The 23,745-nt window shown below is 35.2% G+C and overlaps 1 protein-coding gene across 1 annotated transcript in view; it reads right to left on the bottom strand.

Moving 5' to 3' along the window:
• The window catches only part of LOC120625935 (netrin receptor UNC5B-like), a 120,929-nt gene that overhangs the window by 36,627 nt on the left and 60,557 nt on the right, over window positions 1-23,745 (bottom strand). The window contains exons 5-6 of the mRNA XM_039893207.1: window positions 18,969-19,047; window positions 1,850-2,020 (exon numbers count right to left, since the gene is read on the bottom strand). Of these exons, the coding sequence (XP_039749141.1) occupies window positions 1,850-2,020; window positions 18,969-19,047 (250 nt within the window). The remainder of the gene's footprint in view (window positions 1-1,849; window positions 2,021-18,968; window positions 19,048-23,745) is intronic.

Genomic DNA, 23,745 nt, shown 5'->3' with positions numbered 1-23,745 from the left:
TCCAACCTTTGTTAAGATATATAAAGAAACGATGACAATATATTTATTTGATAAGATTATTCTACTTTTTTATTTGCAAAATAAGATTTTTGTTAATTAATATTACTTATCTAATCTATATTCTATAAGGCAGGAGAGAGGTTAATTTTAATTTCCAACCATTATTTCTAGCCAATGTCATTTATATTAACAAATTTTATGGTGAATGGTTATCCGATTAATTTTGCTATAATAAAAATGGTACGATAAACTAAACTAAAAGATAGAAATTAATTTGGTTTTTTGAACTATTTATTTTTATTATGTAAAAGTTTTCTTTGATAAATAAAGTATAGTACGTAAATTAACAAGTATCAAGACAGTTTAATGAGCTTAAAACTCTATTATGCTATCCCGTCTTAGATTCAGTGAGCAAGAAAGCAATTACAGATTACCATCTGACTGTAAACTAACAGTTACGCTCCAAAAATTTCTCATCACTTTTTTGTCTCAGGTCTTTGTCCTATAGCGCTTAATTTAAATAGCGCTTTTATTTGATTTTTTTCATTCTGATAAACACGTTCGTAATTTTTTCCATCAATAAACAGCTTATTAACAAGAAAGTTGCGGAAAGTTACCAAATTCTTTATTTTGGGCGTACATCCTTATGTCCTGAATAAGTTGTAAATGTATCTCTTTGCTGAAACCTGTACACAATAATGCATAAATTTGTTAATTTTTGATAAATAGTTGAATTAAATGAATAATTGTTGTTGTTTTTTATTTTAAACCACTCTTTTTCCAGTTGAATATAAACATTTTAATATACGCACTGGTTCTTTAAATAGCACTGGATTTCTAATTTCAATTGTTTTATTTAAAATAAAAACAAAAATGGACCTGAGTCAAAATCTATTTACAAATTCTATATACTGCCAGTTGATGACTTTTAGTGTGCTTACAAATACAATATTGGTAATGTATTCCAAACAAATGTTAAATGAATGATGCTTCGCCAGTTTATGCGGATTTTGTTTTGATTCTATAACGAGCACAAAGTACTCGAGACATTACATCATATTAAATGTATCCACGTCAATCTATCGAAGCATTCTCAATCATATTTTTTTATATTTTATGCAAACGAACATGATACTGCAGTGAATTCCACCTGTAAAAAAGTATTCAATAATTGAAAACGCTCGTCCTACTTTCCAGTTCTTGATGATCCTATAGCAACGAGGTCAAATATCGAGTGATCTGGAAGCAAACGATGTATGGCCGTTCCTATTTGTGACCTACCTAACTTGTTCAAGCTGAAAAACGAGATCGAATTCTACTTTGTTCATCTTTTTTCAAGAAACTTCTGTAAAGGGTTTAAGAGAGTTTATGACAAACATAATATAAGGTACACAAATAGCTGTCTATATCACTACTGTCTATGCACCTATAGCTAAGTTTTTAAGATAAGACAACCGATACCGTTATAAAACTACGTTAACCTTGGAAGGTTAAATATACATCTTTTTCAAATCGAAAATGTATAAGTACAGGTTTTACTCCTGAAGTCACAATGCACGTGTTGCCAGAAAAATGTTTCACTGTATACAAAATGGATTTGTGAAAGGGGCAATAAGGGCAAATTTAATAATGGCTTCAAAGAGACCTTCACTTAAAGAGAAGTTTTGATCTGTGAAACTGTCGACGAAATCTGTTAAAAAAATGTGCACATTTTGTTGTAAATCGAGCCTAAGGGCCAACCCCAAAGACCCCACTGATCAACTGGGGTTAGACTAAGCTACTAGATATCTCTGCGTATCCAACATACCTACCTAGTTACAACGAACCAGCTAGTTATCGCATAACATACCACTTTGACATAGAACGCAATCAGCGGTCTTCTGAACGCTCTGCCCCTGGCAAGGTGCTCCTCCATTGAGGGGATGAGGTTCCGTGCAGGTCCTGGATCGACGCTGCCCGGCCACTCTGCCATTACATCTGCATTGCGTCCACGGGCCCCACTGGCTCCATCCACCATTAACTGTGGGATAAAATGATTATTTATATGTGAATAACTTATCTTATCTGCTTTTTACTGAATAGTAATTAAACTATAAATAATTACTTTATTTATTTTGTGGTCATCAACACTATCTAATGTTTATTTAAGACTATCAATTTTTACCCAAGCCACACTGCAGTTGTAATTTCTTTAGTCACGCATTTCTACCAGGATCTCATAAGTAGTTGAATATTCTAACTAAACATATTATGTGAATAATAATTGGAAGAAGATCATATCTTTTCATCATGTACATTCCACGCACGACTCGCTCCAACACCGGAGCATCCTCAGGAGATAATGAATTTACAATTAGCCTAGAATTGACAATAGCAATCTTTGCACTTGTTATCAAAACTTAGCGATTGTTTATTATAAAATAAACATCTCCTGAGGATTTCCTGAAGAGATCTGATCTTTTTCTAATTATCATTCTCATAACGGGTTACTTTAGTTAGAATGTTCGACTACTCATCATATCCTAGTAGAAGTGAGGTAGCTCCAGTGTCGGAGCGGAACACGCGAAGAGAGTAATTTTGGAAGACCTTTTTGGTATGAAGTGTAAAGATGAAGACATTATAAAATATAGCACCATATATTTTTTTCTCTTTTACAATCAATAGGTGGATATGATATGGTATGATATGATATGGTAGTCATACATTAGGTTACTTGATGTCCTGAAACTCCAATGAGCTTAAAGTACATTGTATAGAATCATCATCATCATAATCATATCATTCATTATCAGCCCACTACAAGGCACGGGTCTCCTACCATAATAAAATGGATTAAAGCATGAATCCACCACGCTGGCCCAGTGTGGATTGGTGGACTTCACACGCCATTGTGGAGAACTCTCAGGCTTGCAGGATTCCTCATGATGTTTTCCTTTACCGTTGAAGCTAGTGAAATTTTAATTACTTCAAACGCACATAACTCAGAAAAGTTACAGGTGCGTGCTGGGTTACGAAATCGGCCCCCCGAAAGTGTAACAGAATTCCTTACCACTGGGCTAGCAGCGCTTCAATATTATATATAATAATATATATTATATTATTATTATTATTATTATATATACTATAATATATATATATAATATTGTATAAAATGAAGGTCTTTACATGAAACTAGCAAGAGTAGGCAAAGAAACATTTCAGCGATATTTTACGTTTGCTTGTCCTTAATTTTATGCAGCATAACAAATTGGACGCACGAGCCCGCTCAAATAGAAAATATCCCACAAAAAGGAGTACTCCAGCTAGGTCACCTGAACACGCGACCTAGCATGTCCGTCTTCCAACATGCACGATCTCGGAAAAAGATATAAAACTACACACTGGCCTACGCTACGTTGCGTGCTACCAGCATTACATTTTATTTCGTTTCATGAGAGGTCTCTTGTACGCCTTATAGGTCCATTAAAATCTTTTAGGGTTTTAAGTTTTAATTAAATGCCTGTTTTTATTTGATAGATTATTCGGAAGACAATTGTTATAATTGCGACTTAACATAAATAACCTCCTTTTTTAATCATATTTCAAATTAGCCCTTGATTACAATCTTGACTGATAATAAGTGAGGATGAACCCTAAGATAGTAGCGAGCTAACCTTTTAGAGGTATGGTTGTTATTTTAAAGTCATACTTCTAATCGGTTTTTACGCCACATCGTACTGAAACGCTAGAATTAGTCAGGTGTGTTCTGAGACGTTTGATGAAAATCGGTACAAGATGGCGGCCGCCGCAACGTCGCGGACTAAATATTTTTTCACGACACCCACAATATGAGTATCAAATAAAAGGGATTGACCAAAAGAATACACTATGACAAATTTCAAACACAAGATGGCCACTACCGCAAATTGGCAAATTATACTTTTTTTCACAGGTCTATCAATATGGGTTTCAAATGAAATGGCTTGACTAATAGAATAATGTAAAAGTCAAGAGTTTTCAATTTATATATTATGATTTATTTTTAGCTATATATTTAGAATACGAACGTTGTGCTAAATAAATAACGCACGATTTTAGGTCGTCTGACATGTTAATAAATATCGGCGTCACGACTTAAATAAAATGTTTAGTTTTCAATGATATGTATTTTAGCATAATACATTGACACTTCAATTTCATATTGAAATTGGTTTTCCTTTATGCACAAAAAATATCGCCGAAAAATATGAAAATTGCTTTGGTATTCGTACCTCGCTTTTACGAATCTCTTTTTCAATCTACTTCAAAAGTAAATTGGAATACGCACCTATATAAATAGATACATTTGTTTATACGCGTATTTCGAAGCTGAGTTGAGATCGTTAGTTTGCTCTTTTTTTATACGTGTAAAGGTAAATTTTTTTTTAACTTTGTGGTGCTATGTCGATTTAATGTTGTTTTATTCACGTCGCATTTTCCCCATATCTGTAAAGCAAAATCAGCAAATTTGGCCGAATATTCAATGTATTTATAAATGAATTTCAATGTATTTAATATATTTTTAGCCAGACTTAGCCGTTGGGCTAAATAAGCGCCAGCTCTTGGGTCACCAGACGTAAGGACCAATTTTTGTGACACTATGTTATAATAATTTTTCAAGAAAATCTCCAGTAAGAGTTATAAACAACTTAAGGATAGGCATTGCAAGAGTTATAGAAAGCCTACCCTTGAGTATTTATAGCTCGTACGGGCGTTTTTCTTCATTTGATATCATCTGCCTACCCTGTGCATACCCTCTATGCACGCAACTGATATTCACCTATACTACCAACTTACGTAACCGGTAGTATCCGTACTATAATCTATATAGATAAAAGAAAGTTGTTTTAGTTACACCATTTATAACTCAAGAACGGCTGGACCAATTTTTATGATATTTGATTTTTTGGATTCCTCTTAGACCCGAATAGGATAATAAGCATTAAAATATAACATTCATCAAAAAAAAAAAAAAATAATAATCCGCGGTACGAAGTTCGCCGGGGACAGCTAGTTTTGTATGAAAGTCACAAGACATACTGATTTCGATACCATGCCTCTCGAATTTAGTCGATTAAGACTAAACAAAATAGGCCTAGAATAAAACCGACATCGCGTTACGTAAAAGGGCAATCAGATGCGACATTACCTTGATACAAGACAAGATAAAAAAAGAATATAAGCAACCAAACAGAGAAGGTTATTAGGTAAAATGGTTCCCCAAGAAACATTACCATAATTTCCGTTCACTTTCAAGTGGAAGTTTACCTAAAACGTCGTATAATAGCTGATACTTCCCCAAATTACTCGTAATGGGGGTAACATTATCTTAACGGTTATAAATTGTCAGATTTCACACCACATGTTCTTTGGGAATCAGGATTAATGGACATGTTTTTTGTTTCAAGACACCGCAGGGGACGGTTTAAATAACGTTGCGTAGTGAACTTTTAATTTACTTTTGTATAAATCATCATCATCAACCGATTAAACGATAAAAAAGCTTGGGTGTGAATTGCTCTTGCTTCATAGCTTAATATAAATTAACTGTGAGATGGTGATTACAAAAAAAAAATTACCCGGCTAAGTTTGTTGTGGCCTCTTCTTAGACCCCCTGGTCTAAGAAGCCCCCGCGTTTGGAACCCTCGTAGCTTTAGGTTTAAGTTGGCGAACGAAGTTATCACCATCCCCTTACAATTATGTAAACATATAAGTATGAACGCTTCATAAGTGCTAGTGATAGGCCTACATGAAATAAAAATTTTGATTTTTTTTTTTATAATTACTTTATTATATATTTTAATTGCTTTAATTAAAAACGCACATAAAATTTCGTGCCGGAAATCAAACTTGATGCTCCAGAAAGGAAAGCCGATGCCACTAGGCTATCACCGTTATACTTATACACCCACTATAGGGCACGGGTCTCCTCCCACTTAAGGCCGTAATCCACGACGCTGGCCCTGTGTGGATTGGTGGAACTTACACACTTTTGAGAACATTATGGAGAGCTCGACGTGGCCTTACGCAGTTGACATTACGCAGGTTTCGTCACGACGTGTTCCTTCATCGTTTAAGCAAGTGATATTTTAATAAAGAAACGCACATAACTTAGAAAACTCAGAGGTGCGTGCTGGGATTCGAACTCGTCCCCCCGAAAGTGAAGTCTAAGTCCTACCCATCGGGCTATCACCCCTTCTAATTCGTATATTGATAATTAAAATAAATATCTGATAAACCTTTTTCTTTAGATTCAAAACAAACAGACGGACTTGAGTTTTCAAAAGAGCACGTACTTGTGTTGAGTCGCTAAGAAGCAACGCGACGAAATGCTAATTATAGGAAGGAATAGGTAATCAGGTTTATAAGGAGTAGTTGGGATCTACCGACGTTTATCAGTGCAGGGTATTTTAACGGCCGATTGGCGCAGCTTGCAGCGACCCTGCTTTCTGAGCCTAAGGTCGTGGGTTCCATTCCAACTACTGGAAAATGTTTGTGTGATGAGCATAAATGTTTTTCAGTGTCTGGATATATGTATACTTATTCAAAGTATTTATGTATATAATTCATATATATATTCATCAGGCATCTTAGTACCCATAACACAGTAATGCTCACTTTAGGGCTAGATTGCGATGTGTGTATTGTCGTAGTATATTTATTTATATATTTAAAAAAAAACAAAAAGAGTCGTACTAGCATCTTGGTTCCCCAAAGTTAATTGGTTCTCCGAGCTATGAGCGCCACCCATTGCCACAAAAGCTTCGCGACTTGTTGAGCTATGTCGGTGACTACGCTTATATTAAGGATCACCTCGTTGGATCTCGTAGACATACGCCTAGCATAGCTCTCTCCATCACCTTTTGATTGACTCAGAACCTTTCTATGAGGCCCACAGTAAGCCTCGTAATCTTCGCCTAACTACGATATAAAAAAAATGGTTTGTTTTATTATACGAGTATATATTGATATAAATTTTATTTAAAATCTATATATATAAAAGAGAAAGTGTGTGGGTATGTTCCGTATAGGCTCCGAAACGGCTAAGCCGATTTCAATGAAACTTTCAGGGAATCTCCGGATTGACCTGGCGAGTAATCCTGTAAAGTTTGGTGACGATCGGAGCACTCCTATTTTCAGTCAAAATGTCAAATACAGCTTTTATTTACTATGATGATATTCTATTGTTGGGTGTACATGGTTGTAGATAATGATCTTCACCCGCTCGAGAAGAGAATAGAAGAGAATGAATACGGAGATAAATAAATGATTTAATATATAATGAGACTTAAATTAAAAATTTAATGATATAAGTTTATTGTTTAAATAAAATAAATCAAAATCTAGCCCGGCGAAGCGGGCTGGGTACGCTAGTACAATATAACTTTATTTTTGTTTACTATGACAATACATGTATAAAGCGACAAACTAAGGCGAAACATGCGCAATATCTTAAGGTCCACAATATAATATGAGGGCATTATAATGTAAGCATCTAACTTTGAGTTTACCCAAAACTTAATGCATAAATTTTAGGAAATTACACCAAGCTATTATAGTTCTTATATCACTAATTTTAGAGTATCATATAGTTATATAGTATATTACATTATTAAACTGTCGTATAAAGTTATTATTGTAAGTTCATTTACAATAGTGGTTCAAGCTATAATGCCAAGTCAAATTCAAGTGTGCACCTCATAAATCTAAACTGTTTCTTTTCGAGGATTGGAGTATTTTGATTTTTCCAATTATCATCATCTGACCAAGATCTTCTCAGAGAAGGGATGTAGCGCACCATGATAGCCAATTAAGGGTGGACTTTACACGCCATTGAGAACATTATTTAAATCCCTCAAGCATTGATCCAATAAACTACGAGTCTAACTAAACTACGAACTACATCTTGGAGATGTCTCTTATAAACTTTTTTTTAAACGTAAGCTTATAGAAAAGTCCTATTTCACTATTAAGGACTACGTCAACGATAAAAATGCGTGGGTGTAAATTATTGCTCTAACCAGGTTGTTTTTTGATTAGTTTTAAATGACAATGTGAGATGGTGATAACAAAAAAATCGGCTTAGTTTGATGTGAGCTTTTTCTTAGACTTGGGCGCGTTTGGAACCCTCGTAGCTTTAGTTTTAAGTTGACGAATTTAGTTATCGCCATAAACTCACTTCTATGTCATATTTTACATGTAATGTACGCATTAAAAGTGCCATCTATGTACTTATTTTAATTAAGAAATATTTTACTTTGTGTTACTATTACTAATAGTGGAAATGCGAAAACGTGTTTATTTGTTTGTCCTTTCTTAACGCCCTAACTAACCAACGAATCACCTTGGCTTTTTGGCATAAAGTTAGTTGAAAGGAGGAAGAGTAACATAGGTTATTTTTTATCCCAGAGAAACAAACGTTTCCCACGGGATTTACAAAAATCCGCAATAAGCACTCATGAAGAACGTGGGCAACAGCTGGTCATCAATGGCAATAGATGTGCCAAAAACTACTCACATAAGCCCACTACTGAGCAAAAGCCTTCGCTAACCACGTCATTTCAATGCGGGTTGACCAGCTAAATTATCTTTAAGGCAAGATTCGTCTTAGAAGAAGCTGTCACTGTCGCTGTCTGCTTCCGTTGATAGCTTGTATATAAACCTTTTTGGGTAGGAATTATAATTAGAAAAAAAATGGAATTTTTAATAAGACGACTAATCCATGCAATATCTTTTGTTAGCTGGCCGGATAAGGCCCCTTAAAAAGACCCCCTTATGTCTGAGGCTTCAGGGAAGCCCTTTTAATTTTCTAATTTCCGCACGTCCGTCCGTCTGTCTGTCACAGAAAGGTCCCCTTATGTTACCAAAAATTTCACTCTGCTTAAGTATTACGGAAAGCATGTCTTTCCTTTCTCGTCTGCTATATTATTAAATACCCTCTGGAGAATGGCTAAGTGCGAGCTTATTTTAAGAAATAACCGAAACTAGGGACTTTTTAAGTTTATTTTTTTGTCTGGTGGGCTTCGGTCGTGACTAGTTTTTTTTTTGTAGTAAAAATTGTCGCACCAAGGAGATGGCCCACCTGATGAGAAATAAATAAATAAATAAATATACTACGACAATACACACATCGCCATCTAGTCCCAAAGTAACTGTAGCTTGTGTTATGGGTACTAAGAAAATTGATGAATAATTTTTATGAATAATATACATAAATACTTATAATATATTATAAACACCCAGACACTGAAAAAAATTATGTTCATCACACAAATATTGTCCAGTTGTGGAAATCGAACCCACGGCCTTGGACTCAGAAAGCAGGGTCGCTGCAAACTGCGCCAATCGGCCGTCAAAATATTGCTGCTTAGCGGCAGAAATAGGAAAGCGATAGAACTTTCTCGGACTAGCTCTGTCACAAAAAGCACTAATGCCAGTTACCACCCTACCGATAAAAGCGATTAAGCGATTTAGCGTTCCGGTTCGATGTGGCATAAAAGCCGATTAGGAATATGGGTAAATATAACTGCCACACTCCCTCACAGGTAAGCCCGCTACCATCTTCATCATCACCGTAAGTCAGGTGAGATTGCAGTGAAGGGCTAACTTGTAGTAAAATAAAAAAAAATATACGAGATACTCTGCCGCTTATACTATAACAGTAGTTATAAAATATATCATAGGACAAACAGACACATTTTAACATTTATGGATATTAAAGATATGGATTGGTCATCTCATCATAGCTTTGTAAAGTAAGTTAGAAAAATGTGCTAAAGAGCTGGTTTATTCGCGCTGACTTAAAGGTCACTCATACTTTAACACCATGTACTTTAAAAATAGTGATCTTTAGTAGATCTTAAACCAAGTTAAGGGAGCCATATACCTACCACTTAAAAATAAGCCATGAAAACTGATTTTACGTCGAATATTACATCGTTTTCAGGCATAGAATTTTAATACCAATCTAATAATCTTTACAAAAGCAATTTTTAATGAACACAACTTTTGGTAGATAAACGTTTAGTATGTTATTTGGATATATCGTTTAGAAGATAACGTTAAATTAAAGAATGCGCTATTGCGCTGCGGGATGGGGGTTTACGTCTATGAGTAAGGTAATCGCGTAGCTCAAGCTTTAAATGGTGTATCATGACGACTCAAAAAACGCAGATAAAACCGTGGGAAACATAAATCATTACTAATAATTTAATTTCCAAAGTATTTTGATAAATTTATTTGTTTGTTTGTCCTTGCTTTACGAACTAAATAAAATAAACTTGATATTTGCCATAGACGGAGAGCAACATAGGATACTTTTCACGCCAGGAAAACAAACGGTTCCCACGGGATTTGTAAAAACCAGTAATAAACGCGAACGAAGAACGCGGGCATCAGCTAGTTATAGCATACAAATTTCGTCTTAGGTCATGTTCAACAAAGATTAGCCGAGAATCAAGTCAAATAATATTTCAAGTCAATAGCGTAGTGGCCACCCGTGGATTGAACACGAGCGTTCTCTGAGCGATAAAAATTGATTGCCCATTACTCGTCTTTATTAAAGTTAATATAAATAAAGATCTCCGATCTAATGGGGATTTTTTGGAAATCTATTAAAGCTATTAACTCCGGCATTCGGCTTAATGATAATGGTTAAGAGAAGGATGGTTTTGAATTTTAAGTAGTTGGTTGTCATCGTATGCTTTTTGATCTGCTTCTAAATTGACCTTAACTTGTGTTACATTATTTTTATAAAGCTGGTGAATCATTAAACAGTTAAATTTATATTTGATTTAACAACAGTTGGTGGGTATTTCGATATGCATAATCGATGCACTTCAGTCCTGTATGAAATCGAACGATGCAAATATACCTCCCGGTGTCTCAATCGTTATCACTTGCTTTTTATCTTTTAAGACCGCTCTGATACAGTGGTATAGGCATCAGTACTTTGATTAGTCTGTCCTTCAGCACATGCCACTATCGCTTAATTCACTAGGTTGAGACAGGGTTTCCTGACAATATTGAAGCATTACTCACTACCTGTCGCCCACCTACTTCATCCGAGTTTAATACGGCTTACTACACATTCGGTTAATTTCTCTGGTATGAAAGGTAGCCTTTGTCACACTCCACCTTTTCAACTAACTCTTTGTCAAAAACTAACTTGATTAGCTGCTTATTGAGAGAGGGAAGTACCAACAAACATACAACAAACTAAAAATAAATTATTATTATATTAATGGAAATATTGTTCATGGATATGCCAGAGGTAAACAGCACATACATAGCTCTTGTCTTGCTACTAATCGTGTAGTACGTTAGTTTAGATATCACCAATGATATTTAAATATAAAAAGAGGTAGTTACTAAAAAGAGCGTCGAAAGCGAGTTTAATTAACCATTTCGGCCATCAGACGCGGTTAAGGTATCTATTTACACTAAAATATCGTAAAGCAGAAAAAGAAAAAAAAAGAAAATTTTCTTTATGAATAAATTATGCTACACGATACAATTTGCAACACATTAGGTGCCAATTATTGTACTAGATACTTGCCTAACAATTTTCAAAATCCAGGTCTAGGAAAATCCAAAATGTTCACCATACCACCATACCGACGTACCTCATCAAAGTTGTCCGAACGTGTCACTTATTGATAAAAGTGGCAATCAAAATAGTTCCGCAGTGTTTTGTCACACTTCAACTGGCAGCACCTCTCAAATGTCAGAACGTGACACAACACGAGTCCAACCCTACACCACGTTTATAAATAAGGGGTACAGTGTTTTCCCAACGAAAATCCTAAAGTAAGCCATCCATCAATTAGCCCTTACCCCGTGCGTGACAAAATAACAAACAAGTTCACAACATTGTATTAATTTTTTGAACAAGCGCCATAAAAGGCTTACCGCTATAAACACGGCGACTTTCAGTTAAGAGTTTTAATATTTCAACGCGTGTACAAAGCGTATTTAATTATAACAGGTGATTGATTGTCATGCGATGCGAGTAAGGCTTTATGTTGTTTTGATAAAGTTAAGTTGGCAAAGTTAAGGGCTGGGCCATTAATTTTTTATGAATGTTATAATCATGTTTAATTTTTTTTTGTGAGGCCTACTTGTGACAATACATCCATCCATTCATTCGATCTAGGTTGTTGTAACGTTTGCTGAAGTCGATAACTATAAATAAATAATAATAAATATACTACAGCAATACACACATCGCCATCTAGTCCCAAAGTAAGCGTAACTTTGTTACGGGTACTAAGATCACTGATGAATAATTTTATGAATAATATACATACATAAATACTTATAATATACATATAAACACCCAGACACTGAAACACATTCATGTTCATCACACAAACATTTTCCAGTTGTGGGAATCGAACCCACGGCCTTGGACACTGCGCCAATCGGCCGTCATAGCTGGGTAGTGGTAGTGAGAGGTTTTATTATAGAATATCCTGTTTCCCGGTATTGTACCTAGATGGCGCTTTTTTGATGCTATACAAGTAATAGTAAACTTTCACGCGCACTCACTCTCATAGAGTAAATAGAATTGAACTCCTGCAATAGAACTGAGCAGAGAGATTTCCCTTTCTATCCCTTTTTATTTTAAGGGAAAAAATATTAATTATATTTTAATTTTTGTTTATTCATTTTTATTTATTTTATACTAATTTAATTTTTATTTTTAAGTATAATTTTTTTTTTTTTTTTTTTTTTTTTTTTTTTATTATTATTTTTTTCAATCTTTATCATTATCTCCTGCTCCTGCCGCCAAATTATAAGAAAAACGCATCAAGAGTATCTTAACCATTTATTGGAAGTTAAAATTAAAAGAAAATTAGCCTATGTATCGGTCAAAAGAAACGAAGAAACACAAAAGACTCAACATCAAAGGAAAACCCGATATTTATGAGTGGTCAATCTCAAAACAAAACAGTAGCATAAAATAAAAGAACCGAAGAAACAATAATAGGAAACAATAAAACTACAAGCGTAACCGAATTTGATAGCAATATCGACCAATTCTTACGTATATCCACTAGTTCGTGTACCAAACAAAGGGCTTTTGCCCTCTAATAAACTTAATTGGTCAGCCTACACCCAACACCATAGCTCATTTAGACCTTTGCTACAAAGAACAAAGAAACCAAAATCCTTTAGCACATAACCTGCAATACCTAGTACGGCTTACTAATCGTACAGTTGACTAAAGGTAATACGCGTAAATCTAAGACGTGTATTTTATGCTTACCAGTGATGTTGCCAGTGACTTTTCAGAGTAGTCTCGAGATATCAGTGTTCTTACAACTATCTGAAAAATATTTGTGTCTAGTTCTCTGAGAGATTATAGCACTATCGGAAGTGGTAATAGCCCAGTGGCCTTCGACTTCACTTTCGGAGACCGAGTTCGAATACAGCAGGCACCTATAACTTTTTTAAATTATGTGTGTTTTAAGAGATTAAAATATCACTTGCTTCAACGGTGAAGGAAAACATCAGGAGAAAACCAGCATTATGAAAATTAAGCTTAATTTGCTATTCTCCGCGAAAAGCAGGAGAATTTGTGTAGTGTAATTTATACTTTCTTGAATCCATATATATCCACACCAAGCAGATCTTCAGCATTGTTGTCTACTCACGTTTTAGCTCACGCTTCACGTGGTCTCCTGCTTTTAGCGGAGTATAGCATATTAAGCTTAATTTTCATAATATGTCATATATTTCAGCAAAGAAACGCCTGCTTATATCCTATATTTGAGAACCAGCATGCGTAACAATTTTCCATAAAGTTCTAAAAGGCGTGTGGAGTCCATCAATCCCCACTAGGCCAGCGTGGTGGACTACGGTTCTAGCCCCTTCTCATCGTGGGAGGAGACCCGTACCCCGTAGTGGGTTGATATGTGGGTTCAGAACTGTTTGATTGCTAAACTGCATCAATACTCAACTATAATCAAGAACAACTATTCTAATTAGAACCTACGTTTCTAAAGCGGAATTAACAGTGTAAACAAGTCATTTCCCGCGGATTCGGTCACTTCCCGCTAGGTTACCGTCAAACCACTAACTGCACTGTTTGACTTTGGTGTCTGAAGGGAAATTAATGAAAATTCCGTAGACAAACTTATCAACGTAATGCTTTTAGACGGTATAACCAGTTGTGTCTGTGTGTAGGCTGAACTTGTCCCCGAAATTGGAATTCGGAAGTTTAGTGTCTAACAAGTTTCGTTTAGTTTACTGTGTTTTGTTAGTTTTAACGACCTCTTTAGAGGAGTGGTGAGTGCTCTTTTACTATAAGTGGGAGGCGCGGTGTTCGATTTTCTGCGGGGATAATTAAGGAATTTATACTTCCTGAATTTTTTCAGTTCCAGTCTTCCAGTCTTTGTAACCATACAGTAAAAATACATAAGGAAAAAATCGTGAGGAAACCTGTACGCCTGAGAGTTCTACATAATGTTCTTAAAGGTGTGTCCACCAATCTGCACTGGGCCAGCGTGGTGGACTACGGCCTTTACCCTTTCTCACTGTGGGAGGAGTCCCGTGCTCTGTAGTGAGCAGGTAATGGGTAGATGTGATGATGATTGTGAGGGTAGGTAAATAATAAATATTGTATGAGGTGCATAGTTATAAGAACAAAGTCAGTACATGCCTAACGCTGGTGTATCATAAACACGTCTTTACAATGATGATAAAGAGATTTTGGCCATGGCTAGTTACAGCCCTAACAAAAAATCATGCCACCAAGCATTTTAAGCGTTCCGGTACGATGGTTCGTAGAAACTATTAGGAGTATGGGTTTAACATACCTGTCATATCCCTAGCAGGTTATTCGATCCCTAAAGATGTTTACATATACATGGCACAGCATTGCGGGAATAGAAGCCGTACTAGTTTAAAGCCTTACGATGTTCTCTTAACTTTTTTGACAGACGATAGGTGCAGTGAGCAGCGACCCTTTCTGAGTCCATGGCCGTGGGTTCGATTGCCACAACTGGAGAATGTTTGTGATGAACATGAATGTTTTTCAGTGTCTGGGTGTTTATCTGTATATTATAAGTCTTAATCTTAGTACCCATAACACAAGCTACGCTGACTTTGGGACTGGATGGAAATGTGAAACAAAAATATATTTATCCCACCTATATATTGTATATATATATATGTATATATATATATATAGGTTGTTGTATATATATATATTTTAATCGCTAAAAACGCACATAATTTAGAAAAGTTAGGTGGGTGCTGGTATTCGAATATTGGATAGATATTGGCTAGAAGCAGGCATTACTTTGCGGAAATCCATATATATATATCTATAAATAACATACACACATATATATATATATATATATATATATATATATATATATATGTGTGTACACCTAACTATATAACTATATAACAACTATATAATATATGTATGTTTACAACATACATATATATATATATATGTAAGTTTTACCACATTGCATAAAAAAAATGCATTGGAAATATATACTCCCACCTTATCAAAACCTGCTCTCAAAAGATATGTATAATTCATTTCTCACAAAGATCCATAACACACAGAAAATATTATTAAAATAAAGACATTAATTCAACCTCAGTTTTTGGAACGTGCAAGCCAAACGTGCTGATTACAATCAGTTAGCCAGGCGCCATATTTCCAAGATGGCGTGGGCGAAGCATCTCTAATGACTCTCCCATGCGCTTGCGCCTGCAATAATTGCAAGCCATCGGTGCGTGCCCTTTGATCTCACTAAAGTATAGTTATTATAGAGGAGGGAGGGTGAAATGAGCGTTAAAGAGGATCGGGAATTGTCGGTTGTCAGATAAATTGTACGTGAAATAATAAAACGTGTTAGACGCCTCGTTAAGGTATCTAAGCCGACAATAGTGTAGGAGGCGATCGTGAGATTTCTTGTGGATCCGAGTGTACAGTAATATCCCATGTGTTTTAGAACCCGTAATATCCCATAGTGTTTAGTCCACCCCACGATGAGAAGGGTTAAGACCGTTGTCCGCCACATCCCGGCCCAGTAAGGATTGGTGGTCTTTACACGCCTTTGAAAAATTATGGCGAAGTCTCAGGCTTGCAGGTTTCCTCGCGATGTTTTTTTTCACCTTTAAGCCAGTGATATTTTATTAAATTAAAACGCACATAAATTAGAAAAGTTAAAGGTGCGTGCTGGGATTCGTACTCTTTTAATTTTCGAACTTTATTGTTTAGGCATGAATATTTGTATTTAGTGTTATTTCTAAAATATGTTATTCTAATATCAGTATTACAAAATAAACACCATACCGCGAAGTGTTTCAAATATTTACATTTTTTATCAAATCACCTTAATGATAAACTTTGATGCAAAATAACGTTTGAAGTAGTGGAGTGGAGTGAAAGTATGTTACACAAAGGAATGAATGATTGAATACACTTTAATTTTACACTTCCAAAATAATTTAAAACATAAAAGCAATCAGACCACAGGCTATATATAATATGTGTCGATATTATCGCCGTAATAATGACATAAAACACAAATACAATTATTTAAATGTAGCTCGATAAGCGATTTATTGAAACATTAGTAAAACCGATAAAGGGTGTGGCTTACAACTGCCATATCCCTAACATGTTAGCCCGCTACTATCTTAGACTGCACTGCATCACGTGAGATTACCGTCAAGAGTTACTAGTAGTGAAATTAAAAAAAATATATTTCATACCCAAGGTGACATTTAGCAGTCGTCTCTCACACTATGCAGTTACACGGTGATCATTTAGAATGATATGCTACGGTACACGTAACCACGCGTATGTATTAGACACTTCAGCTACAAGTGGAAAAGGATTTATTAAATCTTAAACTGGTTTTCGATTGAGACAACCTCCCATGTGGAACGGTGAACATTTGGTCTTATAAGTTCGAGAATCGAGTTCCACTTCCTAACTAACATCTGTACTAATTTTATAAATTTATAATGCATATAATAATTTTCGGAACCGACAGAATTTGAACCTGCGACTTTCTGGCAATCGCGGCCTGAGCGCTTTGACCACTAAGCTGCGGCTCTTTCACCGTCGATGCCAAAATTAGTATATGCCTCTAACATCAGTCTTATTGCGACAGTAACGTCATCTAGTAGGAAACGTTGCAGTTTCGATCTACTTTTTTCAAAGGTCCATATTACAATGAGACACGTTTGAAACAAGAGATGACACATTGCTTTTTTATAAATTTTATTAGTGTTTTTGCAGGAATTTAAAATGCATGTAAAAAAAATAGTATATGCATTTTAATTTTTAATATTATATATATACTATTATTTTATAATATTATATAATTTTTAATAATTAATAATTTTTTTACCTTCGTTTTGTCCAAGTTTTGTGGCAGTGTCGCCCTCATTATTGTTGAAGTTCAAAGGTTTGCGTACAACGTTTTTAGCACCATTATATCGCTAAGCTTTAGTGGGCAATTAATTTTAAGACTTCATGTTCAAATGCAATTATGTGCAGAGTGTTTAAATTATGGTTTGGAAAGCGGGTCATGTTAGTGCTACGTTTCTAAAGTTAGCACAGCTAGTGTTTTACAAATAGCTAGTCAGATGCCGCGGTTATACATAAGTTAATATCGTATACAGACTTTTAACTCACCTACAATGTGTTAAAATTAAGATAAAATCAGTGTAACCAGCTGGGGAATTATCTTAGCTATTTTTGATGAATATTGATCCAAAATGGCCGACGCAACCAAATGGCGCAAACAATAATGCAAAAGGCTTGACTAGTAGAATAATGTGCACTTTATTGGAAGTCTTTATGAATGCCCCACTACTAGGCACAAATATTTCGTTTGTCCAGTGGTTAGCATGTTTGTCGACAGCTCACGAGGTCCTGGAAACGCTGGTTAAGCTAAGAAATATGAGGTATTGGGTATTTCTGTTAAAAATTCTAAGGTGACTCAAGCAACCGTGCCCAGTCGCTCACACTAATATGTGATGATAATCTCGATAGCCCACCAACCCAAATTAGCACATCGCTGTGGTTGGATGACGATGATCATGCTGAGCACAGGTTAACCTTCATAGGACAGGGATTGCGGGTTGGTTGGCGTCAACAAGAATAATTTCACCAATTTAGTGATTATTACCGACAGTCGCAGCCTCTCGTGTTATCCGAGTCACGGGGGTAAAATATAGGTAACTGACAAAGACGTGCCGCTAAACGATTTAGTGTTCCGGTGCGATGTCGCGTAGAAACTGATTAGGGGTATGACTACCATACTCCCTAACAGGTTAGCCCGCTACGATCTTAGACTGCATCATCATTTACCACCAGGTAACATTCCAGTCAAGGGCCAGCTTGAAGAGGAATAAAAAAAAAGGAAAGTAAAACACCTAATTCCGGACTTGCGTTGAAAACCTTTTCGGAATAATTCCTAGGTGAATATAATAAATGCCCACCAATAAAGCAGTTAAATAGATCAATGTAAACTGACATTTTTAAAAGTATTGAGTAATTCACCTTATATTTTGAATAAAATCGATCATAACAATTCCCAAAGGAACATAATGTATGTGTCCGAGTCACCAGTGTAAAATCTAAGTAAAACGCCTAATTCCGGGCTTGTATTGAAACATTCTTTGCATAATTCTTATGTATGATAAACGCCAACCAAAAAGGCAGTTAAATAGAACAGTGTAAACGTACATTAAAAAAATTATTAATTAAATTATGTTATTCTTGGAATAAAATCGATCATATCAATTGCCAAAAGACATAACGTATGACTCCAGGACACTCAGAGCACGCGCTACGTAATTTATTGTTGTCTTTTGTTACGGAACCCTAAAATATGCTTAAATTTAAAATACCTGTCAGTTTCCTATAAGGTCTGTTAAAAAATTTAATAAAAAAGAAGGCTTACCATATACGGTCAATGTTGCCGATTCTGAAATTTTCTTGCCTGCTATATTTTCGGCCACGCAACTGTAATTCGCCATGTCCTGTTGACAAAAAAAAACAATTTATTTTATTTACATTAACTGATTCATTTGTGTTAGGCATTATTTTATTTACATTAAAATCATACAAAATCCATACAAATATTATTAATGCAAAAGTGTGGGGTTTTTCATGACAAAATTCATAAATATCTGAATTTCCCCTGCCGTGAGTCGAAACCGGGACCTCCCATTTATGTCCTATAAATGGGAGGTTCCGGGTGACCGCTCAAGAGGATGAGGAAAAAACCGATTTCAAACGATTTTCCACTTACTTGGTTTACTTTGTTTACTTTTACAATCGTTTCAAGCCCAAATTACATTAATTAATTATAAAATATATTACTTTTGGATAAACTAGCTTTTGTAAGGTTAATGAATTACTAAAAACGGTTTTGTAGATTCAAAGTTACCGACTTACAGGGCACGGGTCTTTCCTCATAATGAGAAGGACTCAGGCCGTAGTTTACCTCGCTGGCCCAGTGCGGATTGGTAGACTTCACACGCCATTGAGAACATTATGGAGAACTCTCAGGCATGCAGGGTTTCCTCAGGATGAAACTTGCTTAACTTAAAAACCTACATAACTCCGAAAAGTCAGAGTTGCGTGCCGGGGCTCGAACCTCGGTCTTTACGAAAGGTAAGCCGAAGCCTTAACCACAACGCTATCAATGCTTCAAAGTTTATTGGCTTGTAAAGAAATAAACTTTTAATTGACCTTTATAAATATAACGAAAAAGGTCAATTCAATCATTCTAATGTCAACTAAATAGTATCTGTAAACGAGCTTATTGGATTTAAACAGTTTGAGCTTAATAATAGCATGATAACAAACATGTAATCGGAGTTTTCCAATAACATAATTAACTTGTAATCGGAATCAAAGGATGTTTATTCGACGTTAAAAACAAGTGTATTTAATGTAGGATACACGAGAGTTCGCAAGAAGCGAAAACATTTCCCAACCTGTTTACATTCAAAGAGACTCCAGAGCAACATTAGATGAAGATAGCTTTGAACGATGTAAACGCATGACTATAAACATTACATTTAATTAAGAAAATGGCTCCAACACCTACAGAGATAGCGTTACGGGAGGGGTAGCACCGGTTGCAATTAATCCATGCCTCGCCGCAAAGGCTAATTAGTGAGTGCTCTGTGTAGGAAACCGGAGATGGTGTGAGTTATTTGCAATTTTGTCGTCACGGTCCCGGGTAGAGTTGATTACGGTGGACACTGGACCGTGATTGTAATTATGAACATGGCGCACTACTGCTGCAACTGTAATGGAAATACTACTGCTTGTAGTTCAACGTTTGCAGGTTGTGTACTATCAAATAGTACACTGGTTATCCTAGTTTATAATAAAACTTTCTGATTTAAGATGGGGATTTTTTAACCTGCAATACTTATGGGGGGATTTTAACCGCCTCATCTGTAATTCGAGTGTCTTCGTATTTGCATTATTGTAGATAGTAAATTGATTGATTATACACACTGTTTTTTGCATAAAGTACCTTCTGGGATATTCTTAGACATGTTTTAGGCCACAAAGAAGCGCTGGAGTCATGTTTTTATCATGCTATTTACTAATAACCTAAAAATTTCTAAGTCGATTTTATGCTAGTTTTTATTCGTCTTCGAGTGGTTTCTCAAAATAAATTGTGTTAAAAGGTAACATGCGACCGTTTTTTATTAAACTGCAATAACTACGAGTGCGTACAGTAGATACAGTAGTTCCGATCGAAATTACAATTCAATATTTCAAACTCATGAAACACACGGGCATCGCACTATATTAGAACCGACAAGGGTTATAAAATTAAATTAATTATAAAGACAAATGTCCATTTCCAGTGAAATGTAGAATTAAATTAACCCAGCTCTCAGTGTTTTATCAAGTGCCGTCCATGCGCTTTGAAGGAGCGTACCGGAACGTGACAAAAAGGCGATCGCAACTGGCGACACCGACTCGTGTCGCAATTAATAAACGTCTGTCCCGGTCGACTAATTAGTCGCAGTCCTGATAAATAAACATTCGCGACAAGATGCTGCGATTGTCTGCACTCCAACACCAACTTAGATGTACGGTTATTAGCATCTACAGATATGCCAACTTACAGCTTCGCCTTAAATTTGTGTTACATTTATAAAGAAATATATACCTACATACTCGGCCGTAGTTCTACGCCATTTATGAACATGAATGAACCAATTCAGATGTATGATTTGAAATTGGGGGTTAATAGTATATACAGAAATGCCAATATACAGCTCCGACATATGTCGCTAGAACATTATTATGATAAAACGCTTATTTGGTATTTGAACAGTTACAGATGATGATCCATGGCTTTGTTTTATTTATGAGAAATCATAGAACCACAAGGTGTCAAGAAAAGTTGAACCATTTTTAATACTGTATGTTATGTAATATTATTTGAATAAACACTTTATTTAGTTTCTTTTACTATTTGTTTTAATTTAAATGACAATGAAATCTTTACTTATTAAATTTACAAGGGTTACTGCTTGCCATAACAAATAAGGTATCTGATTGGAACGTGTCGGCCGACATATTGGCATATCTGTAGACGCCTAATACCGACTCCAACGAACGCCGGGAATCTTGTCTTATCAGATTTCTATCAAGTGAAGAAAGGGCCCGATGTTTAATGGTGACCATTTAGTTACATTCACTGCATATTTAAACAGACAAGATCAGTGCAGTTAAATTAAAGCAAAAGAGGCTTTTTCGCTGGTTTATAGAGACAAGAATTAATTGCTGCTTGCTCTTCAAAATCATTTTGTTTAACTAATATGTATGTTGTTTCCAAATCACATATTAAATTCCAGCACACTACAATTTGGAATGTAAAACATTACTGTGCTTCTATAAAGATGTCGTGTTGTGTAAAAAGGGTGTTATAAGCTGAATAAAATATAACAGAATTAAAAATAAAAAAGGAAGTTTATCTTTATTTTATGCGGATTAAAGGACTTACGCCATTTAATACACGAGAAGTCAAAAATAAAATAAGTTTACATTTTGTTTCGTAAAAGAGAAAACCAAAATAAGAAACACTCAAGGTTGACCTATGATACAAAATAATACGCAAAATTAAGATATAGAAACGAAAAACTTTTGTCAAGTTAGTAATTTAAAATTCAAATTCAAATTCAAAAATGTTTTATTCATGTAGACATTACAGGCACTTATGAAGCGTTCATACATTTAACATGTTACACTAATGTTAGTGATGGTGATAACTGCATTCGTTAACGTAAAACTAAAGCTAGGAGGGTTCCAAACGCGCCCTGGTCTAAGAAGGGCCCACAACAAACTTAGCCAGGTTTTTTTTTACTATCACCATCTCACAGTCTAGTTAATGTTGAGCTATGAAGTTAAAGCAATGAAAAGAACCATTAGTCATACGAATCGTAATTAATAAATGGAACATAACTCTTCACAAAAAAAAAAGAATCACAATTCACCCAGGATATGATTGACGTAATAAATAATATGCAATAAAGGATACAAGCCAAGTGGGCATGAACAAAAAGGAGGGAGACACGTGTGTCAGTACGAATGACTCATCATTTCGTGAGTAACCAAATGTACAAGAGGGATTAAATTTGGATTTTCTGCTCTTTCTTCTTTATCCTAATGATATATTTGTATCAAATTATGAACCATTAAGATAGTTAGCCGTAGGAGTTGTGCTTTTGACATTATTGTTGATAATATACTTGACACTGGCAAAGTGTATTGTGCTGTTTTGGCACTACGAAAAGCCATAAATCAAAAGAAGAGGAAGAAGAACATTATTGTTTAAAAACTACTGGAAGTATCTGCAATGAAATTTTTTTGAAGATAAACCTAAAGATCTATAATCTTACTTGAAGCCTTATTAGGCTTTTTTGTAGAGTCATCATCATCATATCAACTCATAACCGGCCCCGGCTCTGATCTCCTTCCACAATGAGAAGGGTTCAGGCCGTAGTCCACCACGCTGGCCCAGTGCGGATTGGTGGACTTCACACGCGTTCCTCACGATGTTTTGTTTTCACTGTTGAAGCAAGTGATATTTTAATTACTTAAAATACACATAACTTATAAAAGTTAGATGTGCGTGCTGGGATTCGAACTAGGGCCCCCGAAAGTGAAGTAGATGTCCTAGTCGCTGGGCTATCGCCACTTTATGTAGAATGCAGATAATATAAAAACAATAAAACTTTACATGTTTTACACTATGATATACATCTATAGAGACCGTATTTTAAAACTATAAGGTATACTGAACTACCTTAAGATACTTTTCTTTAGAAATAATGTCTTTGTAGTCGGGGACATTGCAAAAATAAAAAAGTACTATCTTAGTCTCAGTAGAGTTACCATTGTTAGTTTTACTATTAAGCTTATTTAATTTATTTAATAAATCTGTTATATAAAATCCTGTCATTCTTTCGTAATGATGGTTGATTTAAGGATTTTGATGCTTCAATATTAGTCGTGTACCCGATTTCTTTTTGTTCTTAACTCTTTGATCCAAAAACTCTGTAAATATCTTTTTTTGTGTAGATTCTTGATTTATAAACTTATTGTCTTTATGTTTAAGAACAGTATAAATTTTCTGTGATATTAATGTAGTGTATCTTAATACCGAAGAAGTTTAATTTAAAGTATATCTGCATGAAACA

Source organism: Pararge aegeria, chromosome 8 (assembly GCF_905163445.1).
Source record: "Pararge aegeria chromosome 8, ilParAegt1.1, whole genome shotgun sequence".
Taxonomy (NCBI): Eukaryota; Metazoa; Arthropoda; class Insecta; order Lepidoptera; family Nymphalidae; genus Pararge; species Pararge aegeria.
The sequence above is the reverse complement of the archived record's forward strand: the minus strand, read 5'-3'. Positions and strand labels throughout refer to the sequence as shown.